At 40.7% G+C, this 18,140-nt stretch overlaps 1 protein-coding gene across 1 annotated transcript in view; it reads left to right on the forward strand.

Annotated features, from left to right (window-relative positions):
* Positions 1-18,140, forward strand: part of CROCC2 (ciliary rootlet coiled-coil, rootletin family member 2) — a 104,811-nt gene that overhangs the window by 68,323 nt on the left and 18,348 nt on the right. The window contains exons 23-28 of the mRNA XM_063307787.1: positions 6,154-6,297; positions 11,289-11,527; positions 11,639-11,798; positions 12,328-12,495; positions 13,775-14,126; positions 14,739-14,923. Coding sequence (XP_063163857.1) covers positions 6,154-6,297; positions 11,289-11,527; positions 11,639-11,798; positions 12,328-12,495; positions 13,775-14,126; positions 14,739-14,923 — 1,248 coding nt within the window. The remainder of the gene's footprint in view (positions 1-6,153; positions 6,298-11,288; positions 11,528-11,638; positions 11,799-12,327; positions 12,496-13,774; positions 14,127-14,738; positions 14,924-18,140) is intronic.

The following is an 18,140-nucleotide window of genomic DNA, read 5'->3' on the forward strand; positions in this document are numbered from 1 at the left end:
GCAGTACCTCTCTTCTCCCTAATAAAATTTTTGTTGTGGTTTATTTGTTCAGTTGCTTCCGACTCTTCATGACTTCATGGACCAGCCCACGCCAGAGCTTCCTGTCAGTCATCAACAACCCCAGCTCCCCCAGGGACGAGTCTGTCACCTCTAGAATATCATCCATCCATCTTGCCCTTGGTCGGCCCCTCTTCCTTTTGCCCTCCACTCTCCCTAGCATCAGCATCTTCTCCAGGGTGTCCTGTCTTCTCATTATGTGGCCAAAGTATTTCAGTTTTGCCTTTAATATCATTCCCTTCCCTCAAATGAGCAGTCTGGCTTTATTTCCTGGAGTATGGACTGGTTTGATCTTCTTGCAGTCCAAGGCACTCTCAGAATTTTCCTCCAACACCACAGTTCAAAAGCATCTATCTTCCTTCTCTCAGCCTTCCTTATGGTCCAGCTCTCGCAGCCATATGTTACTACTGGGAATACCATTGCTTTAACTATGCGGACCTTTGTTGTCAGTGTGATGTCTCTGCTCTTAACTATTTTATTGAGATTTGTCATTGCTCTTCTCTCAAGGATTAAATGTCTTCTGATTTCCTGACTGCAGTCAGCATCTGCAGTAATCTTTGCACCTAGAAATACAAAGTCTTTCACTGCCTCTACGTTTTCTCCCTCTATTTGCCAGTTATCAATCAAGCTGGTTGCCATAATCTTGGTTTTTCTGAGGTTTAGCTGCAAGCCAGTTTTTGCACTTTCTTCTTTCACCTTCATCATAAGGATCCTCAGTTCCTCTTCGCTTTCAGCCATCAAAGTGGTATCATCTGCATATCTGAGATTGTTAATGTTTCTTCCAGTGATTTTGACCCCAGCCTTGGATTCCTCAAGCCCAGCATGTCGCATGATGTGTTCTGTGTACAAGTTGAATAGGTAGGGTGAGAGTATACAACCCTGCTGTACTCCTTTCCCAATCTTAAACCAGTCCATTGTTCTGTGGTCTGTTCTTACTGTTGCCACTTGGTCGTTATACAGATTCCTCAGGAGTCAGACAAGATGACTTGGTATCCCCATACCACTAAGAGCTTGCCACAATTTGTTATGGTCCACACAGTCAAAGGCTTTAGAATAGTCAATAAAACAGAAATAGATGTTTTTCTGAAACTCCCTGGCTTTTTCCATTATCTGGTGGATATTGGCAATTTGGTCCCTAGTTCCTCTGCCTTTTCTAAACCCAGCTTGTACATCTGGCAATTCTCACTCCATGGATTGCTGAAGTCTACCTTGCAGGATCTTGAGCGTTACCTTACTGGCATGTGAAATAAGTGCCACTGTTCAACAGTTTGAACATTCTTTAGTGTTTCCCTTTTTTGGTATGGGGATATAAGTTGATTTTTTCCAGTCTGATGGCCATTCTTGTGTTCTCCAAATTTGCTGGCATATGGCATGCATCACCTTGACAGCATCATCTTGCAAGATTTTGAACAGTTCAGCTGGGATACCATCATCTCCTGCTGCCTTGTTATTAGCAATGCTTCTTAAGGCCCACTCAACCTCACTCTTCAGAATGTCTGGCTCTAACTCCGTCGAAGCTATCTCCAACATTATTATCCTTCCTATAATGATCTTCCATATATTGTTGCTACCTTTTTTTTATCTCTTTTTCTTCTGTTAGATCCTTGCCATCTTTGTTTTTGATCATACCCATTTTTGCCTGGAATTTACCTCCGTTGTTTCTAATTTTCTGGAAGAGGTCTCTTGTCCTTACTATTCTATTGTCTTCTTCCACTTCCGTGCATTGCTTGTTTAAAAATAATTCCTTATCTCCTGGCTAACCTCTGGAATTTTGCATTTAATTGGGCATATCTCTCCCTATTGCTGTTGCCTTTTGCTTTCCTCCTTTCTTGGGCTACTTCTAGTGTCTCAGCAGACAGCCATTTTGCCTTCTTGGTTTTCTCTTGCTTTGGGATGTATTTTGTTGCCGCCTCCTGAACAATGCTGCGAACTTCTGTCCAGAGTTCTTCCAGGACCCTATCTACTAAGTTCAGTCCCTTAAATCTATCTTCACCTCCACTGCGTATTCCTTAGGGATATTAGTGAGCTCATATCTAGCTGATCTGTGGGTCTTCCCTAATCTCTTTAGTCTGATCCTAAATTGTGCAAGAAGAAATTCGTGATCTGAACTACAGTCAGCTCCAGGTCTTGTTTTTACTGACTGTATAGATGTCCGCCACCTTTAGCTGCAAAGGATGTAGTCAATCTGATTTTGGTGTTGTCCATCTGGTGAAGTCCATGTATAAAGCCATCTCTTAGGTTGTTGGAAGAGAGTGTTTGTTATGCAGAGTGAGTTGTCTTGGCAGAATTCTATCAACCTATGTCCTGCTTCATTTTGTTCTCCCAGGCCAATCTTACCTGTAATTCCAGGTGTCATTTGACTGCCCACCTTAGCATTCCAGTCTCCTGTGATGAAAATAATGTCTCTTTTAGGCGTATTGTCCAGTAGATGCTGCAGATCCTCACAGAACTGATCTACTTCAACTTCTTCAGCATCTGTGGTTGGGGCATATATTTGGATCACTGTGATGTTAGATGGTTTGCCCTGAATTTGAATTGAGATCATTCTATCGTTTTTTGGATTGTATCCAAGCACTGCCTTAGCCATTTTACTATTAATTATGAAGGCTAGTCCTTTTCTTCTGTGGTCCTCTTGTTCACAGTAGTAGATCTGGTGGTCATTTGATGTGAAGTGGCCCATTCCAGTCCATTTCAGTTCACTGACACCCAAAATGTCTGTCTTATCTTGACATCTCATAAATAACCACATCCAATTTGCCCTGGCTCATAGATCTTACATTCCAGGTTCCAATGGTGTGTTCATCCTTAGAACATCGGATTCGCCATTCACCACCAGCACCGTCGGCCGCTAGCTGTCCTTTCAGCTTTGAGCTAACTGCGTCATCACATCTGGGGCTAGTTGAACTCATCCTCTGTTCCTTCCCAGTAGCATTTTGACCATCTTCCGACCTGGGGGTCTCATCTTCCAATGGTATACTGACATATCTCTGGTTGTACTGATCCATTTAGTTTTCACGGCAAGAATACTGGGGTGGGTTGCCATTACCCTCCCCAGGGATTGCATTTAGTCTGACCTCTCTGTCATGACCTTCCGGTCTTGGGTGGCCTTTCACAGTTTAGCTCATGGCGTCACTGAGGTGCTCGAGCTCCAGCACCACGACAAGGTAACGATCCTTTGCTGAAGCTAATAAAACTACCAAGGATAGAATCATAGGACTGGAAGGGGCCATTTAGCTGTGGGCTGAATGTGATACTTGATACTAAGTGCAACCTGAGCTCAGTGCAGGAATCATATTAAAATATCCCAAACAGATAGATATACAGGCTTTGCCTAAACATATCCAGTGAAGGGGAGCCCAACACTTATCTGAGTAATTGGTTCTAATGTCAAATTTGTCTTACTATAAGAAGTTTTCCCTGAAGTTCACACAGACTCATCTACATCTCCCAAAATTCTTCATTGCTAATTGTGCTGGCTGGGGTCTCTCAAAAGTTGTCCAACAGATCTAAAGGGTACCTGGTTCCCTATTTGTGCTATACACCAGTGATGCACTAGTTGCAACACTAAAGGCACACGCAACTCCCACCTCAAGCTTTGGGTTACAGTCCCCATAGTCTCACTAAAATTTGCTGTTAAACTGATTTTTTAAAATGTGATTAAAAGGAAATATTACATATATGAGGAATAATCATATTAATTGAATTAACCTAGAATTCATTACTTTTAAAGTAATATTAATTTATATAAAATGTAGTTTTAATCCAGATACTGCTCACTTGTTTATCCTGGCCCTGGTCTTGTTCTGGAGTACAGTCCTTGGTATGTCACTCAAGGAATATAGATTGCATGTTGCTGCTGTACTCTTTACCGTAAAGTTCAGTTTGCATCTTATAAAACTGTAGCAGCAGTAAGACTCTAAGCAGTCTATTGCTGTTTACATTTCCCAACTTCCATAGAACATCTTGGCTCTAGTTTCTAGTATCTTCCTTTTCTCTTTTGCCAAGGGGTTCATTTCCCATAAAAAGAGACAAATGTTCCAATTAGCAGTTTTTACTGTATGACTAAGTTGCTTGTCTCAGCTCTGTTGGTTAGATGATTCCATGCCATGGGAGAGGAATAACACACTATCCATGCGTTATACCAGGCAAATATGTGGGTATTTTTATCTCTCCTCTTCTGACCCACAGAAAAGGATATTAATTCAGCCTATTGATATTTTTAGTGTTTGTCAAAACTTTTGGATCCGCTGCTTGGACTGATGTAGTTTTAGAAGTAGAGTATAGGAACCTGGTTATTTGGTAGCAGAAAAGGACCAGTTCATCAACCTTTATGTTCCTGCTGGCCCTGTTTGAGATCCAAATATATTCATATCATACAATAACTCTAGTGAGATCCAAATAATTGCTAGTGCCCACATTTTGACCAGGGTGTTGCTGAGTTAAGCCAGGGTGGCATACATGATCTAATCAGTCACTTTCAGTTTTGGCATGTGATGACTCTATGAAATATTACTCAGTTCATAAAATCATTAGCTGACAGAAAAAAAACAAAAAACAAAACTCTCAAACAGGATTAAAATTATAGAAGGCACCTTCTAGTACCAAAGTTATGTTGGTGGAAGTTGTTAGCAAGTGTTAAGGTTTAGAGCAACCTTCCCATTCTGGATCCTGGGAACTTTCCAGAGATCTGGATTTCAACTCCTAGAATTCCCCAGTCACTGTGGCCATTGCTGAGAATTCTGGGACAAAGTCCACATGTGGGGGACACCCAAGTTGGGACAACTGGCCTACAGGATCAAGAGTAGCTTAATGGCATCTGCAATAGAGGTTTGTGGGCAGTTTTCAAAAGGAGGAGGATAGTCTAAGATCCTGCCTAAAGCTCAGTAAGTTGCATGTATCATTCAGAGAACAGGAATAATTTTGATTGGTTTGATTGGGTCATACCTCACATTACACCCTAACATGGTTTGGGCTGGTTGAGACACTGATATTTGTAAGTAATGGTTTGTTATACAAGCAGAATATTAATGGCTTGTTCAACAAAGCTTTCCTTACACAACTGTAACTTAGCATGATTGTAAATTCAGTCTTTATATAATATAACTAGCAGACTTTATGAAAGGTTGACTTGCAAAGCATTAGCACCCTTCAATAAAAGTTGTTTGCCTGATATTGGACTTCTTTTCTTATCCCATCAGTATGCACGTGAAACACTCATGGCTGTTTCAATCTCAGATGTTGGAATTCACTTTCCAAAGAGAGAAAGAAGCTGTCACTGAAGAAAATATAATTAATTGCTTTAGTGAGGGTAGTTTTGGAGAGCAGTATCCTTTATTAAAAGGATTGGCAACCCAGACATCGTTTCATTCTGTGACTATAAAGCTACTTTCATGATATGGATATGATAGCCTTTCGCCATTCCAACTTCCTGTTTGGTTAATTTTAAATAATTACAGTTTGTGTAAGTGCAACACCTACATTTTTAAGGAATATAACTATCAATTACTGTGCATAACGACTGATAGTTATATCTCTTTCTGTGCACAAAACACTCTAGAGCACTTAAGAAAATCATCATGAAGTCACTGAAACAGGCATGTGGTAGGCTCTTTGCTCACTAATATCTTAAGGGAACCCAGCCTATCCTGTAGGGATAGAAGAAGCTGCTGGCATAATGATGCATTGTCTTTGTTCTTTTGGCTCTCCTCTATGTTTTACTGTTGGCTGGAGTTCTTTGAGAGAGAAAACAGTGAGATAAGGCTGCATAAATCATGGCCTGTGGTCGAGGAAAGGCGAGCATCATGGGACAGAGGGTAAAATTAGTTTTGCCAGGCCATTCTGAGGATTCTGTGAATCACTAAGGAAGAAAAGCTTATAGCTCAGTTGTATAACACAGTTTTCCTGCTCCAATACTTGAGTATCCTCTAACGTGCAGGTTTCTAAAATCTGTGCTGCTAGAGATCTTATGAGATAAGAGTAATATGGACCAGTCCAAGTAATTGCTAAAGGAAAGCGTGACCCTGATTTAAATTTGTATTCCACCTGTAAAGCAAAGATAGCTCATGCCATATTTTTCCTATGTCATCTTCATTACAGGACACAGTTACCAGCATCAACAAAGAACTACAAACCTTCCAGGTACAGTTTGAAGATGCAATGGCTGCACACCAGAAAGAGGCCAAACACTTAAAGGAACATATAAAGGAGCTGGCAAGAGAGAAGGAGCTTAGTGGGCGGGAGGTATGTATCTTTAGCTGTCACTTTTGGCCATTTCTCCTCTATCCCTGTTAAATATTGGTCCAAAAAGTGGATTGCATATCCATTTGGCAACAGAGGCTATCAGTGCAGGCTGGGAACACAGGTAGATTTGAAATCTAAAGTCTTCTGTTCCCATGGAAGTCAAGACTGCTAAATGATAGCAGAAACAGCTGACAAAACATCTTAGGAAATAAATGATGGAGATACACCATTTTACCAAATATCAGAGTAATATGATTAACATGGAGGTTCTGATATGCTATAGATTCATAATACTGCCACCTCTAGGCAAACAAATTTAGCAGGCTTTGAAACACTGCAAACCTCCCTAAAGGGACAAAATTCAGACACTTCCCCCTAAGAACTTTACAGCAGTTTAGAATCAGATCTGGATCTACCTGTTCCCACATCATCTGCTATGTCCAATAGCCAAATCAATCTACTGCTTGATGTAGCTGTGCTGTATATGAAACTGCAGTGGAACTTTTACTGAAGAACTAATTGTCAGTCTGTTTCCCCTTTTGCAGAAACTCTCACCCAGCCTTTTTCTCAAGCATATTCTCTGTATTTCAAGGATAGCAGAATTGAAATTATTATATGTTTGTTGCACAATGACTTTGAGGGTTTGGGGAATGGAAATGATTATAAAAATGGTGCCGTGTTGTTCCCTGGGTGAGCTTATAAACCAGGGGCTTTTTATCATAGCACATTTAACTTGTTGAAAAGCTGTCATCTGCCTCTATTCTGGATGGAAGTGGCCTTCTGCAGAGCATTTGGAGTATCCAGTGTGCTCCCAAGATGGGTATTGGCTAGAGTAACTGGCAGTGATCCAGCTAGTCAGTGCCTTTACTCCAGTTCCAACACCGGCTTGTCATTGGTTAAATTAGAAGCAGAAATTGCTGTCCACCCTGTCATGTCCCCTCTTTTTAATATCCAACTCTAGAGGGTGGTTTTTACATTCTTCCAAATATCTGCAACTCTGAAAAACTTCCCCAGATGGTAACCCTCACCCACTGCCAGATGTTTCCAGGGTTCTAATTCTTTACACACCGAGAACAGCAGAACAAAAAATGACCCCAGCCTGAGGGGGGAAAGAGAAAGAATGGGACGGGGTGAGGGGGAAATAGAAAATTAAAGGACATAAAAGAGGAAGAGAGAGTAATTTAACATGACAGGCTGTTTATTTTGGCAAAAAATGGCCTCCTTTCAACAGATTTCAAAGTCCAGCCCCAGGAGGGACCACACAAGGAAGAGAAGAGGGTTGTTTCAGAGGGCAGGGAGGGCAGAAGGAATGGGGATGGGGCGAAGGGGGTGAGGAGGATGTTCAGAGATGGAGGCAGGATGGGCAGAGAAAGACTAACACAGGATGGGAACAGAGACAACAGCATGCGAGAGAAGGAGGGGGAGGGGAGGGGAGGGGGAGAAGTAAGTTGAGGGACTAATATAACAAGCTGAGGGCAAAGAAACACAGAGCAAAATCCTCCCAGGCGCCAGCATTGACCTACTTATCACCATGGGAACCATAACATTTTCACAGCCTTTTAACTTGAGGAAGTCAGCCGTGGGTTGAACAGAGCTGCCTTCCCATATGTGCAACACTGACACGGACTCTTCTTCGCATGTTCACTCCACACAACAGTTAAACACGGCAATCTATTTTGGCAAGCAGGCAGTAGCATGTATCTGTCCACTGCTCACCTAGACATTCTTGTTGACCAAATAAGAGTCTCATGTATACCAGCAGACATCTCTGTCCTTATTATGTGAACTTAATTACTTGAATTCACAGACTCTTGCATGTGTGTGGAGTCACACTTATGATCGTATATTTCAGGCACTTAAATGCATGGTCACTCACTTCTACCCACACACATACACTCCCCCCCACACACGTCTTTTTCTCCCACCCTAGATACCTTCTTCCATGTGTCCAGGCCTCAGCTGGAGGCTTGGCAACCCAGGCATGATTTCAAAAGAGGCTGTTTATAAATGTTAGTCAATATATAATTATAATAATCACATTATGAGCTTTGCTGCAATGTTCTTGTAAAGGAGGAAAGCCTTACACAGAGAGGGAACAAGCCAGGAAGGAGTGAATGTGTTGGGGGGGGGGAGTTTGGTGTGATGTTTTCTTTTCAACCCCATCCCCTGCTAACCCCCTCTCCTTATCCTGGGGAATAAAAACAGTTTATTTTATGATGGATCGTCCTTCTCTTTGGTCACTGACCTTTCTTCGTGAATTTCAATTGAGCTCAGCAGAAAAATGCTGAGTGCATTTGTGGATCCCATATGTGGGTGGGGGCTGGTAGAAAAAGGGTCTCACCCTAATCCTTCTCAAAAACAGAACAACAATAACACAGAGCTGGTCGGAATGAGCCAGGCCAACAGGGAGGATCTGGACAATGTTAGAGCTTTTCAGAGTAAAGAATTAAAAAAGGAAAACTCAAAAGAAAAAAATAGGACGTTGGGGTTTTCATTCAATTCTCCTACCCTTCCCCAAAAAATATACAGGGCACAGGGCACTGCACGAACAAGTACAGCTTTCCAAGCAAGGCTGAAGTAAAACCCACAGCATGCCTTTCCCCTCCATTTTAATTCACACTGCAGTTCATAGGAAAGCTCTTATGCTGAGATGCTTGTGTGGCTGTGCAACTGAGGTTCAAATGGGACATGTGCACTGCTACAGGTCTAATCTAGGAATTTCATCCATGTTGTCATTTGCAATCATTCAGATACTTCAGAACTGATTTTCCTCTTTTACTGCTGTCACTTCTCCCAGCCTATGCTGTCACAGCCTTTATTTGCAGGCCCCATCCTATCCTGCAGACAAGGTGAAATCAGTCATCTTTTATGTCATTCAAGATTGGGAAAGGAATCAGGGAGAGGGAAAAGAAAGTTTTGAGGAGAGATCTGTAGACTACACCATGCTGAGGAAGATTGCTGTGTTTTTGGAATATAACTGCTGCGGACCAGATACGGTCAATCCTCATTTATTCACGGATTCTGTATTTGTGAATTTGGTTACTCACTAAAATGTATTTGTAACCCCAAAACCAATACTCACAGCACCTTCACAGTCATTTGCAGACATGTGCAGAGTGGTAAAAGAAATTAAGTCACCCAATCTGCACTTTCCCAGCTGAGGTCAAACAAGGTGATGCTCTGCCTTCTGTGTCCTGTATTTCCTGTAGGAGCAATGGTTCAGTATTCACTAATTCAGTGTTCACAGCAACTTTATAGACCATAACTATTATGAATAACAAAATTGACTGTACTTTAGAAAAAAAAAGCAGTGTAACTCTCTTAATATAGACATACAAAGTTTCTCAGTATAGAGTACATGAAACAGAAAAGCCTTAAGATCACTGAAGGCCATGAACTATTATTGCAGTTGGTTTTCAAAAACTTAGTTCTTCCAGTTAATTCTTTGTTTCCTCCCAGACATACATTTGCTCTACTCTTACTCATTTTCACACTGAAATCTACATGCATACTCACATCTTCAATGATGTATCACACTATCTCAACAACTAATAGCCATGTACTTAAAGATGCATAAACTACAACTTTCGCTCATACTTCAGCATGGACACATGTTCAAGCTGAGATAAATATACATTTCATCACATTCACTCTTGCACACATTCTTTATTTAATAGTAGTAAAAAATTATGATTAACCCAGAGTTATTTGAGCTGAAGAAACCTCATATCTTAGGTTGCCAGCTAAAATGTTATGTATTATTTGTTATATATTATTTGGTGTTCTCAGGGCTGGCTTGACCATGAATGGCACCCCAAGACCACACTTACTTATGATGCCATCTCTCACCAATAAGATGATTTGCAGTTTTTGAATATTTTAGACATTTGTTTTCAGGAGGAGAGGTGGAATTGGCACTCCCTAACTTTTGGCAACCTAAGTCAGTGTCTACTCAGCCGTAGCCTAAAGCTGGCCCTGGGTGTTCTGCACTTCCCTAAGCATTGAGAAGTTACAGGAGTAGTTGCTTCTAAGGTTTCCTTTCTTTGAAAGCAGTGATCATGGCAGATGAATGGCATTTTTGCAATGTTTAGGGCTTGTTTACAAATACAGAATCTGAGCATCATTGGAGGCACAAAGTGGGAACAGTGGAGAGCCATGCGATGTAGCAGTGAGAGTGTTGGACTTGGACTAGAGAAATACTTGATTTCTAGTCCACAGTCATGGAAGATCACTTGATGTCTTTTAGCCAATCACTCTTTCTTAAGCCAACCTACTCCTCATAGCTATTCTTCTTCAAGATCAAAAGTTTGCCTCATTCTCTCTTCTCTCTTATTTTTAGTCTGCCTAAACCATCTTCGTTTGTTCTTTTCATACACTGCTCTGATATTATCCCTGCTAGAGTGGGGGGTGCATGGGAAAGGTATGTCAGTTTAGAAGAAATTTGTATCAGGAAACCATCTTTTAACAATCAGCTTTCATAAGACAAAATTTCTGTCCATTAATATTATTTGCCTGACAAAAATATTAGCCATGGGCTACCTTAGTAACAATATGAAAGGTAGGTCAAATTTTCATTAGAAAATTGCTATCTAATATTTCAGACAGTGAAATATCATGATGACTCACTTCTGACTTGAAAGGCAGTAAAATCTATACACTTACATTCAAAAGTAAGTCCTACTGAATGCCTTTCTTCTTAGTAGACATGTATATATTTTAATGCATATTTTAATCAATCAAGCAAGGCTACAATCCACTGCACGCTGACCATGTAATGATGGGACTTATTTCTGAGTGGTTATGCATAGAATTTGACAGTAAGTTTTCTTCCATCAGGGAGATGCCCAATAATATGTGGATTGTGCCTTTAATTATGTGTTGTGCCCCCACCTCCACCCCGGAACAATACCAACATCACTTTCTCTGAAGTAAATCCCACTGAAGGTTTATTTTCCAAAGTGCCTTAAAATTGATGTAGCTTTTTCTTAAAGGCAGAACAGCTGAAAGCCCAACTGCGGTTGGCAGAAGATACCTATGCAGAAGTTCACAAAGAACTCAGTGAGCTTCATCAGAGGCTGCAGGAGACAGAAGAGGCCCATGATCAGCAACAAAAAGAGCTACTGGAATTTCACAGGGTTGTAGCAGATGCAAACAGAGAAAAGGAAGCACTTCAGAAGTCCAATGTTGACCTCAGAGCAGCTGTCAAAAAAACAGAGAATGAGAGGCTCAGGTCAGCAGACTTGGCACAGTGACAGGCTGGGGAGAAAAGACTCATACACATTGATGGAATGGACATAGTGCTTTTAGAGATGACAGATAATAAACACTTGACCTCTTGTAGCCTGCAGAGAATCAAGGAAGAAAGGGAACAGAAGATTGCCATTCTGGAAGAAGCAAAAGCAGCAGTTGAGGGAGAGGTGGGAGAGCTCCGAGTAAATCTACGGGAAGTAGAGAAGGCACACATGGAAGCCCGAAGGGAGCTTCAGGAGCTGCGCAGAGAGGTAGCTGTACAGACAGACTTCGTTCATTTCAGGTCCAAGAATGTAAGAGTTATGGGGGGAAACACTTGACATGATCAGACAGAGGGTAGGAAGGACGTATACAAAATCATTTGAAGTTACTGTTAATTCCTGAGACTAGTACCTGAGTAGAGTGAACTATAGCAAAAGCAGTAGCACCATCCCAAATTTATTTCTTGCTATTAGATATTGAAAATCCTTTGGAAAGGGTCTTGAGATCATATCTGCCATTAATGTCTCTCTCTCCAATTATGTTGTATTTTCCTTTTTTTCCTTTTCAGGCCTTCCTCCTATCATGGTACATATACAGCAAATAGGCAGCATCTTCTTGCTGAAGATTCTGTTAGCTAAGTTAGGATTAGGGTGTGATCCAGTCAGTCATTGGCAGTTTAGAAGCAGTTACCAATTATGGCAGTAATTGTTTTATGCAGAAGAGTCCACATGTAAGTTGGGAGTCTGGAGCGTAGATTCTACTCTGAAGAATAGCTGCATTCCAATTGTTCCTGCACAGGTGAAGGCCCTGGAGAGCAAGAACAGCAAGAAAACCCAGGAAGTCCATGAATTACAGCATCAATTGCTGCAAAGAGAACAACAGGAACAGCAGAACAGCAAAGAGGTCCTGGAACTAAAACAGAAGATAACTACTCTGGAGATTGGCCATGATTCTGCTCACAAGGAGGTAACAATGGGGTAGTAGCAAGGAATGATTATTTAATGGAAGAAGAATGGAAGAGTAGGTTGGGACAGCAAAAGAAGGCAGCAATCTGTGAGAGAACGCAATGGTGATAAGATGTGGGGCAAATTGCATATTTAACAGGGAAAAGAGGTACTTGTGAAGACCAACACATATAGCAATATAGCTTTTTTATGTGTAGTAAAGGTGAAGTCAGAAGTACAGAAGTAATTTGCCACTAATCTTTTTTTCATTCCCCTATCTAAATTACAGCTGTAGAGTTTTCTGGAATTCTCCCATCCAAATACTTACTGGGGCCAATGCTGTTTAGCTTCTAAACCAGGACAAAATCAACGGGGTGCTACTATATGCTGAATTACAGAGACAGACAGACAGACAGACCGAGACAGATGATAGATAGAGGGTTGTTTGCTTTTGTAAAGTCATTAATGGGTAGAAAATAGTACATGATTATATAAGGGAGTTTATGGAAGATTGTAAAAGTGACACTGTATATCAGCTTTTCTCAACCTTTTGGCCCTGGAGGAACCCTTGAAATATTTTTCAGGCCTCAGGGAACCCCTGCACATTCAGGCTTAAACATAGGCCAGAAGTTACAAAATTATTATATTTGTTTTGTGTGTATGCCTGTATATATGCATTAACAGTGTTCTTAAACTAAAAGTAAAGAATGGAACTTACCTCTTTAATGTGAAGTTGCCCAATAAATCACAATAAATTGTGATCTCCCAGAGAACCCCTAGTGACCTCTCACAGAACCCCTCTGTATACAATATATTTATACAATAAATTGTACAATATATATTTGGTTATATATGTAAGTATAAAATGCAGTTATAATGTTCAGCTAGATATTTATGTACCATGTTCATTGTTCACAGAAATTTGCTTACATTAGGAAAAGCATAATATATTGAATGAGAATCCACTAGAATGATTTATTGCAAAATATTACCTTATGACTCACAATTACTGTTATAATGGCTGTCAGTCTTATTAAAGTGGGGGGGGGGGGTTAAATAAACAAAATATTGTTTAAATAGGATATATTTATAACCTGAGTTTACAACTGGAGAAAATGTCATGATTATGTAACTCGTTAATACAGTACTAGGCAGGTGGGTATAAATTATTGGATAAATTTTGGCAATATTGCTATACATTTTTTGTGTACTGGCAGATATTGTCAAATTCCCATGCCAATGTCCCTGAAGAGATGGGAGCAATGTACATGCATTGCCCTCATGACCTTGTTTTCTTTCAGGTGTTGCACTTGCAGAAGAAGCTGTCTTCCACAGAGGTAGACTCCCAGCTTCGAGAGCAGGATTTACAGCACAGCCTTGCAGAGAGTTGCATCAAGGAGAAGAAGTGGAAGGATGATCTCTATAGCCTGGAAGTGAAGCTTCAGGAAGCAAGCAGGACAAACGAGAGTCTCCAGCTGCGCCTCAGCACACGTGAGGGATGCATCCATGGCTTAGAAACAGAATTAGCCAAAGCTGAAGCAGCCAAGAGGGAGGTTGAATTGAAGTTGGTGGCACTCCACTCCACTCTGCGTCGCACACTGGGGCTTGGCAGCCGGAGTCCATCTCCCCAACGATCCTCCTCTCCGGTCAAAGGTCATACTTAAAACTCTTCTTACTGCTATGAGCTAAGTTAAGTTAGCTGCCCAGAGTCTTTTGGAGTGGGCAGCTATAATAAATTTATAATAAATTTAACAAAACAAACAAACAATTGGAGAATGGTTATAATTTGATCCTGAGAATATTTATTAGGGCTGAGTTTTTATATTGTGTGATGTCATAATTTTAAAAATATTTATTGAATAAACCCACAGTTGATTTGTGTCACACTAATCCATAAATCATGGCTTATAAACCCCAATGGCAGGGTTTGCAAAGCACACTAACCAAAACTAGGTATTTAATGGCTGCTTATCTTATGCGCCTTAGCCAAAAAGAGACACCATAGCTGAGTGTCAGTTTGAAAGCTGTGTGTACAGTGGTGGAATCTCCATCTGAAAAGAGTTAGGTAGCTAGTTATGGTAAAGTCCTCTCCTGAGGCAGTGGAAAGCTCCTACCAATCAAAAAATATGATCTGTTACACATCCCTATTAAATAAATTACTGAATAAATCCTAAATGATGTAGTACACTGAAGTCCTTTCTTCTGGAAATCCGATTCAGCCTTGTCTTTTGGCTGAGACCAAGCAAGTATTTTATGTTTTTATAGGAACCAGTGGACGCCAAACACCTGCATCTCGCACTGGATCACCTGAGAGGAGCCGCTCCCATTCACCATTTCATCAACCTTCTCCTCTTAGGGGTGAGCAAACCACAAGTGAAATTGACCCGGAAGTAGTTCGAGATGCTTTGAAGGGCTTCCTTCAGGAATTGCGGGACACCCAAAGAGAAAGGGTAAGCAAGGGCCTCTCTTTCAAATATTTATTCTGTGTGTTTGTGTTTAAGTTCTACCTCCATGAGGCTCCAGAGAGTATGAGAAGGATATTTTGGTTTAGAGACTGTAAATTTGTGAACTTTGAAAAACTCATAGCTTAGAATATAGGTGTTTTACAAAACTGTAAGAGCACATTCACTCAATTCATCACAATCTGAGTGCAGGTCAACTTTATTTTAGTAAAGGAAATGCTAAGGAGTTGTGGCAAAATAGTACCTTCCTTTTTGTGCTTCTTTTCATATTCTATATGCAAAGAATTGACTATAGGTGACAAACATTAGTCTTCATATTAATTGAAGGAGAAGCTAAAAATAAAGGCTACATTTAGGTGACTATTAAAACTAGTTTTCAGATTCCATCACCCTTTGATTTCCATTAGATTATCCATACCCTTTCAAATCCTTATTCAATTCCTTCATTCATTTTGTGCTATCCAGAGGAAGTTGATTATACTAGGGTTGAAATTCAATGCACAAAAAATGAGACTTATTTCTGGACTTATTGAAGTCAGTAGCATTTAGGTACTTGGAAGTATGCTTAAGACATAAATAGAATGGTTCTGGAATTATGCACTAGAGTCTCTGTCCTGCTTTTCAGTGTATGCACAAATGCATCCCTTAAGCAAGTGCTTCTAGGCACCCACTTGAAATAATATGCCATGCTTTTTTTCAGTGTCCTGTTAGCTTTAAGGGCGTTTACCAGAAATTATTATCAGGGTTTCAGCATGATTATTTGAATGGCTGGAGAGCATTATGCACATAAATCCAGCTAATCATTCTGAATCAAAGCCAATAATTGCTTAAAATGTAAAGAATAAATTAGTCTATTTCTTTTACTCACAGCAAAAAGGATTTATTTTTCATAAAGCTGTGTCTTAGCAGTGATGACCATCATCATTATAATCATCATCAACATTTATAGACCATCAAATCCCTAAGGACTTTTGGTAGTATACCGATAAGATGCATAAGAAACAATGAACAAATACACAATAAACAAGACATATAAGAAATAATATACAATAAACAAAAAAGTATACAAAATCTAATGGAAAACATAGAATTATGTTAAATGAAGTAAACCAAACTAACTAAACCAGGAAACTGATCTGAGCAGCTTCCAGAAGGCAGGCAGGGTGGAAGCCAACCAGATTTCCACTGGGACACCATTCCAAACAGCTGGTGCCATTCCGAACATGTGGTGATCATGCTTTGCCACATTTACCTTCCTAAATCAGTGCACTGCTAATAGTTTTTCCTGGTAGATCAAACTGGCCAGGCTGATTCCAATGGGAGAATGCACCCCTACAGATAACTAGGCACCAAGTCATGCAAGGCTTTAAATTTAGTACCAGGACTTTAAATTGCACCCAAAAGCCTGTTAGCAACCAATGCAGGGCTTGCAGTAGTGTGCTCCCATCAGCAAACACTGTCCAGGTCATAGGCCGCTGCACTCTGAACCAACTACAGTTTCTGAGTGATCTTTAAAGGCAACCCTATGCAGAGCATGTTGCTATAATCTAAGCAGGTGGTGATGAGAATATGAGTCACTGTAGCATGATCCTCCCACTCCAGGTAAGGTCACAACTGGCTTACCAGCCAAAGCTGGGAAAAGCCCTGCCACCCACCCCCACCACCCACAGCCTCCACTTGCTATTCTAGCAGGAGCTGTGACTCCAGAAGAATCCCCAGTCATGAACCTGCACCTTCATGGGTAGTGCACCATCAAGAGACACCACTGGTACCAACTGAAGCGAATATTTTTAGCTCAGGGTTGAACTGTGGGCTCCTTGGTGCTCTCTGAACCTTGTTGTTTACTTGCAGACGTTCCATTGCCAGACTAGGCAACATCTTTAATGCAAAGATGTTCACACTGAAGATGTTGCCTAGTCTGGCAATGAAACGTCTGCAAGAAAACAACAAGGCTCAGAGAGCACCAAGGACTCCAAAGACACCACAGGACCAGACAGAAAAACCCATGGACAAACAGTAACCCCATCTTATTAGTATTCAGTTCTCTCCCATCCAGATCCTCAGAGCCTTCAGGCACTGAGATTTCAGTGGCATCACCAGTCTGGCCTGAGGAAGCAACATAGAGCTGGATATCATCAACATATGGATGACACCAAATCCCAGAACTTTGGATGGCCTCTCCTTGTGGCTTCATGTAAACGTCAAATAGCAGGGGAAAGGAACTGACCCTTGAAGCAGTCCACAAGGGAGTAGCCATTGGGCTGACCTCTCCTGCCCCACTACCACCAACTGGAACTGTCCGTCAAGAAAGAAGAGGAACCATTGCAATATGGTGCCATTTATATACATAATTTACAGTATGCATAGGCTCATGCTGTCAACTAGAGATAAAAAACAATCTGTAAAAAGAGCGGTGTTACTTGGTACAGAATGTTATTTTTGGGAATAAAAGATTTTTGTTTCAATCCCATCTCTGCTATGGCTGGGTTGATATACAGTATCACATGAAACTATAAAAGGTTTTGTTCGGTTTTGGCTTTGTATGATGTGTGCATCTTTCCATTACAGTCTTTTTTTTCCCAGCAGAGAGTTTATGAAGGCATATTGTTTCTTAAGGACTGCATCTGTAATTTTGTGAATCCAGGCCAGGGAAAGATTTTCAAGATTCCTTCCTTAGTGGGATTAGACCAGGATTGCCAGCTTTGGCTATGCCAAGGATCCAGTTCATTTACCTAGAACTAAAAACCATCTAGCTAACCCAGCTCCATTTTGCAGGGATCGTATGAGCCAGCCTTAGTTTGACCCCAAGTTGACTCCCAAGACATATGTTTAGCAACATTCAAGGGCAGTTCAGCCCTTTCCCTGTCATGTGCTATTTATTGCTCAAAAACATGCCTCTTGTAAAAATGAATAAATATTTATACTGTACCAGAATAATTAAAAAAACATGGCTTGTCACAATAATCATAGCATCAGATCATCCAACAGCCTTTCTGACAAATGAAGAAATCAGTTAATTCTGGGCTGCATCACATTCAAAACATTCCTTGCTTTGTTGTCCTGTCCACCAAGATCCTGGCATTTATTGTTAACTTGTGTTAACCAGAAAGAAAAAGAAGGAAAAGTATCTACAGACAATAACAACATATTTCAGTTAACACTTTACCAGCTGCAAGAAATTCAGTGTTTCCACTATAGTCTTACG

Source organism: Candoia aspera, chromosome 6 (assembly GCF_035149785.1).
Source record: "Candoia aspera isolate rCanAsp1 chromosome 6, rCanAsp1.hap2, whole genome shotgun sequence".
NCBI classification, from domain to species: domain Eukaryota; kingdom Metazoa; phylum Chordata; class Lepidosauria; order Squamata; family Boidae; genus Candoia; species Candoia aspera.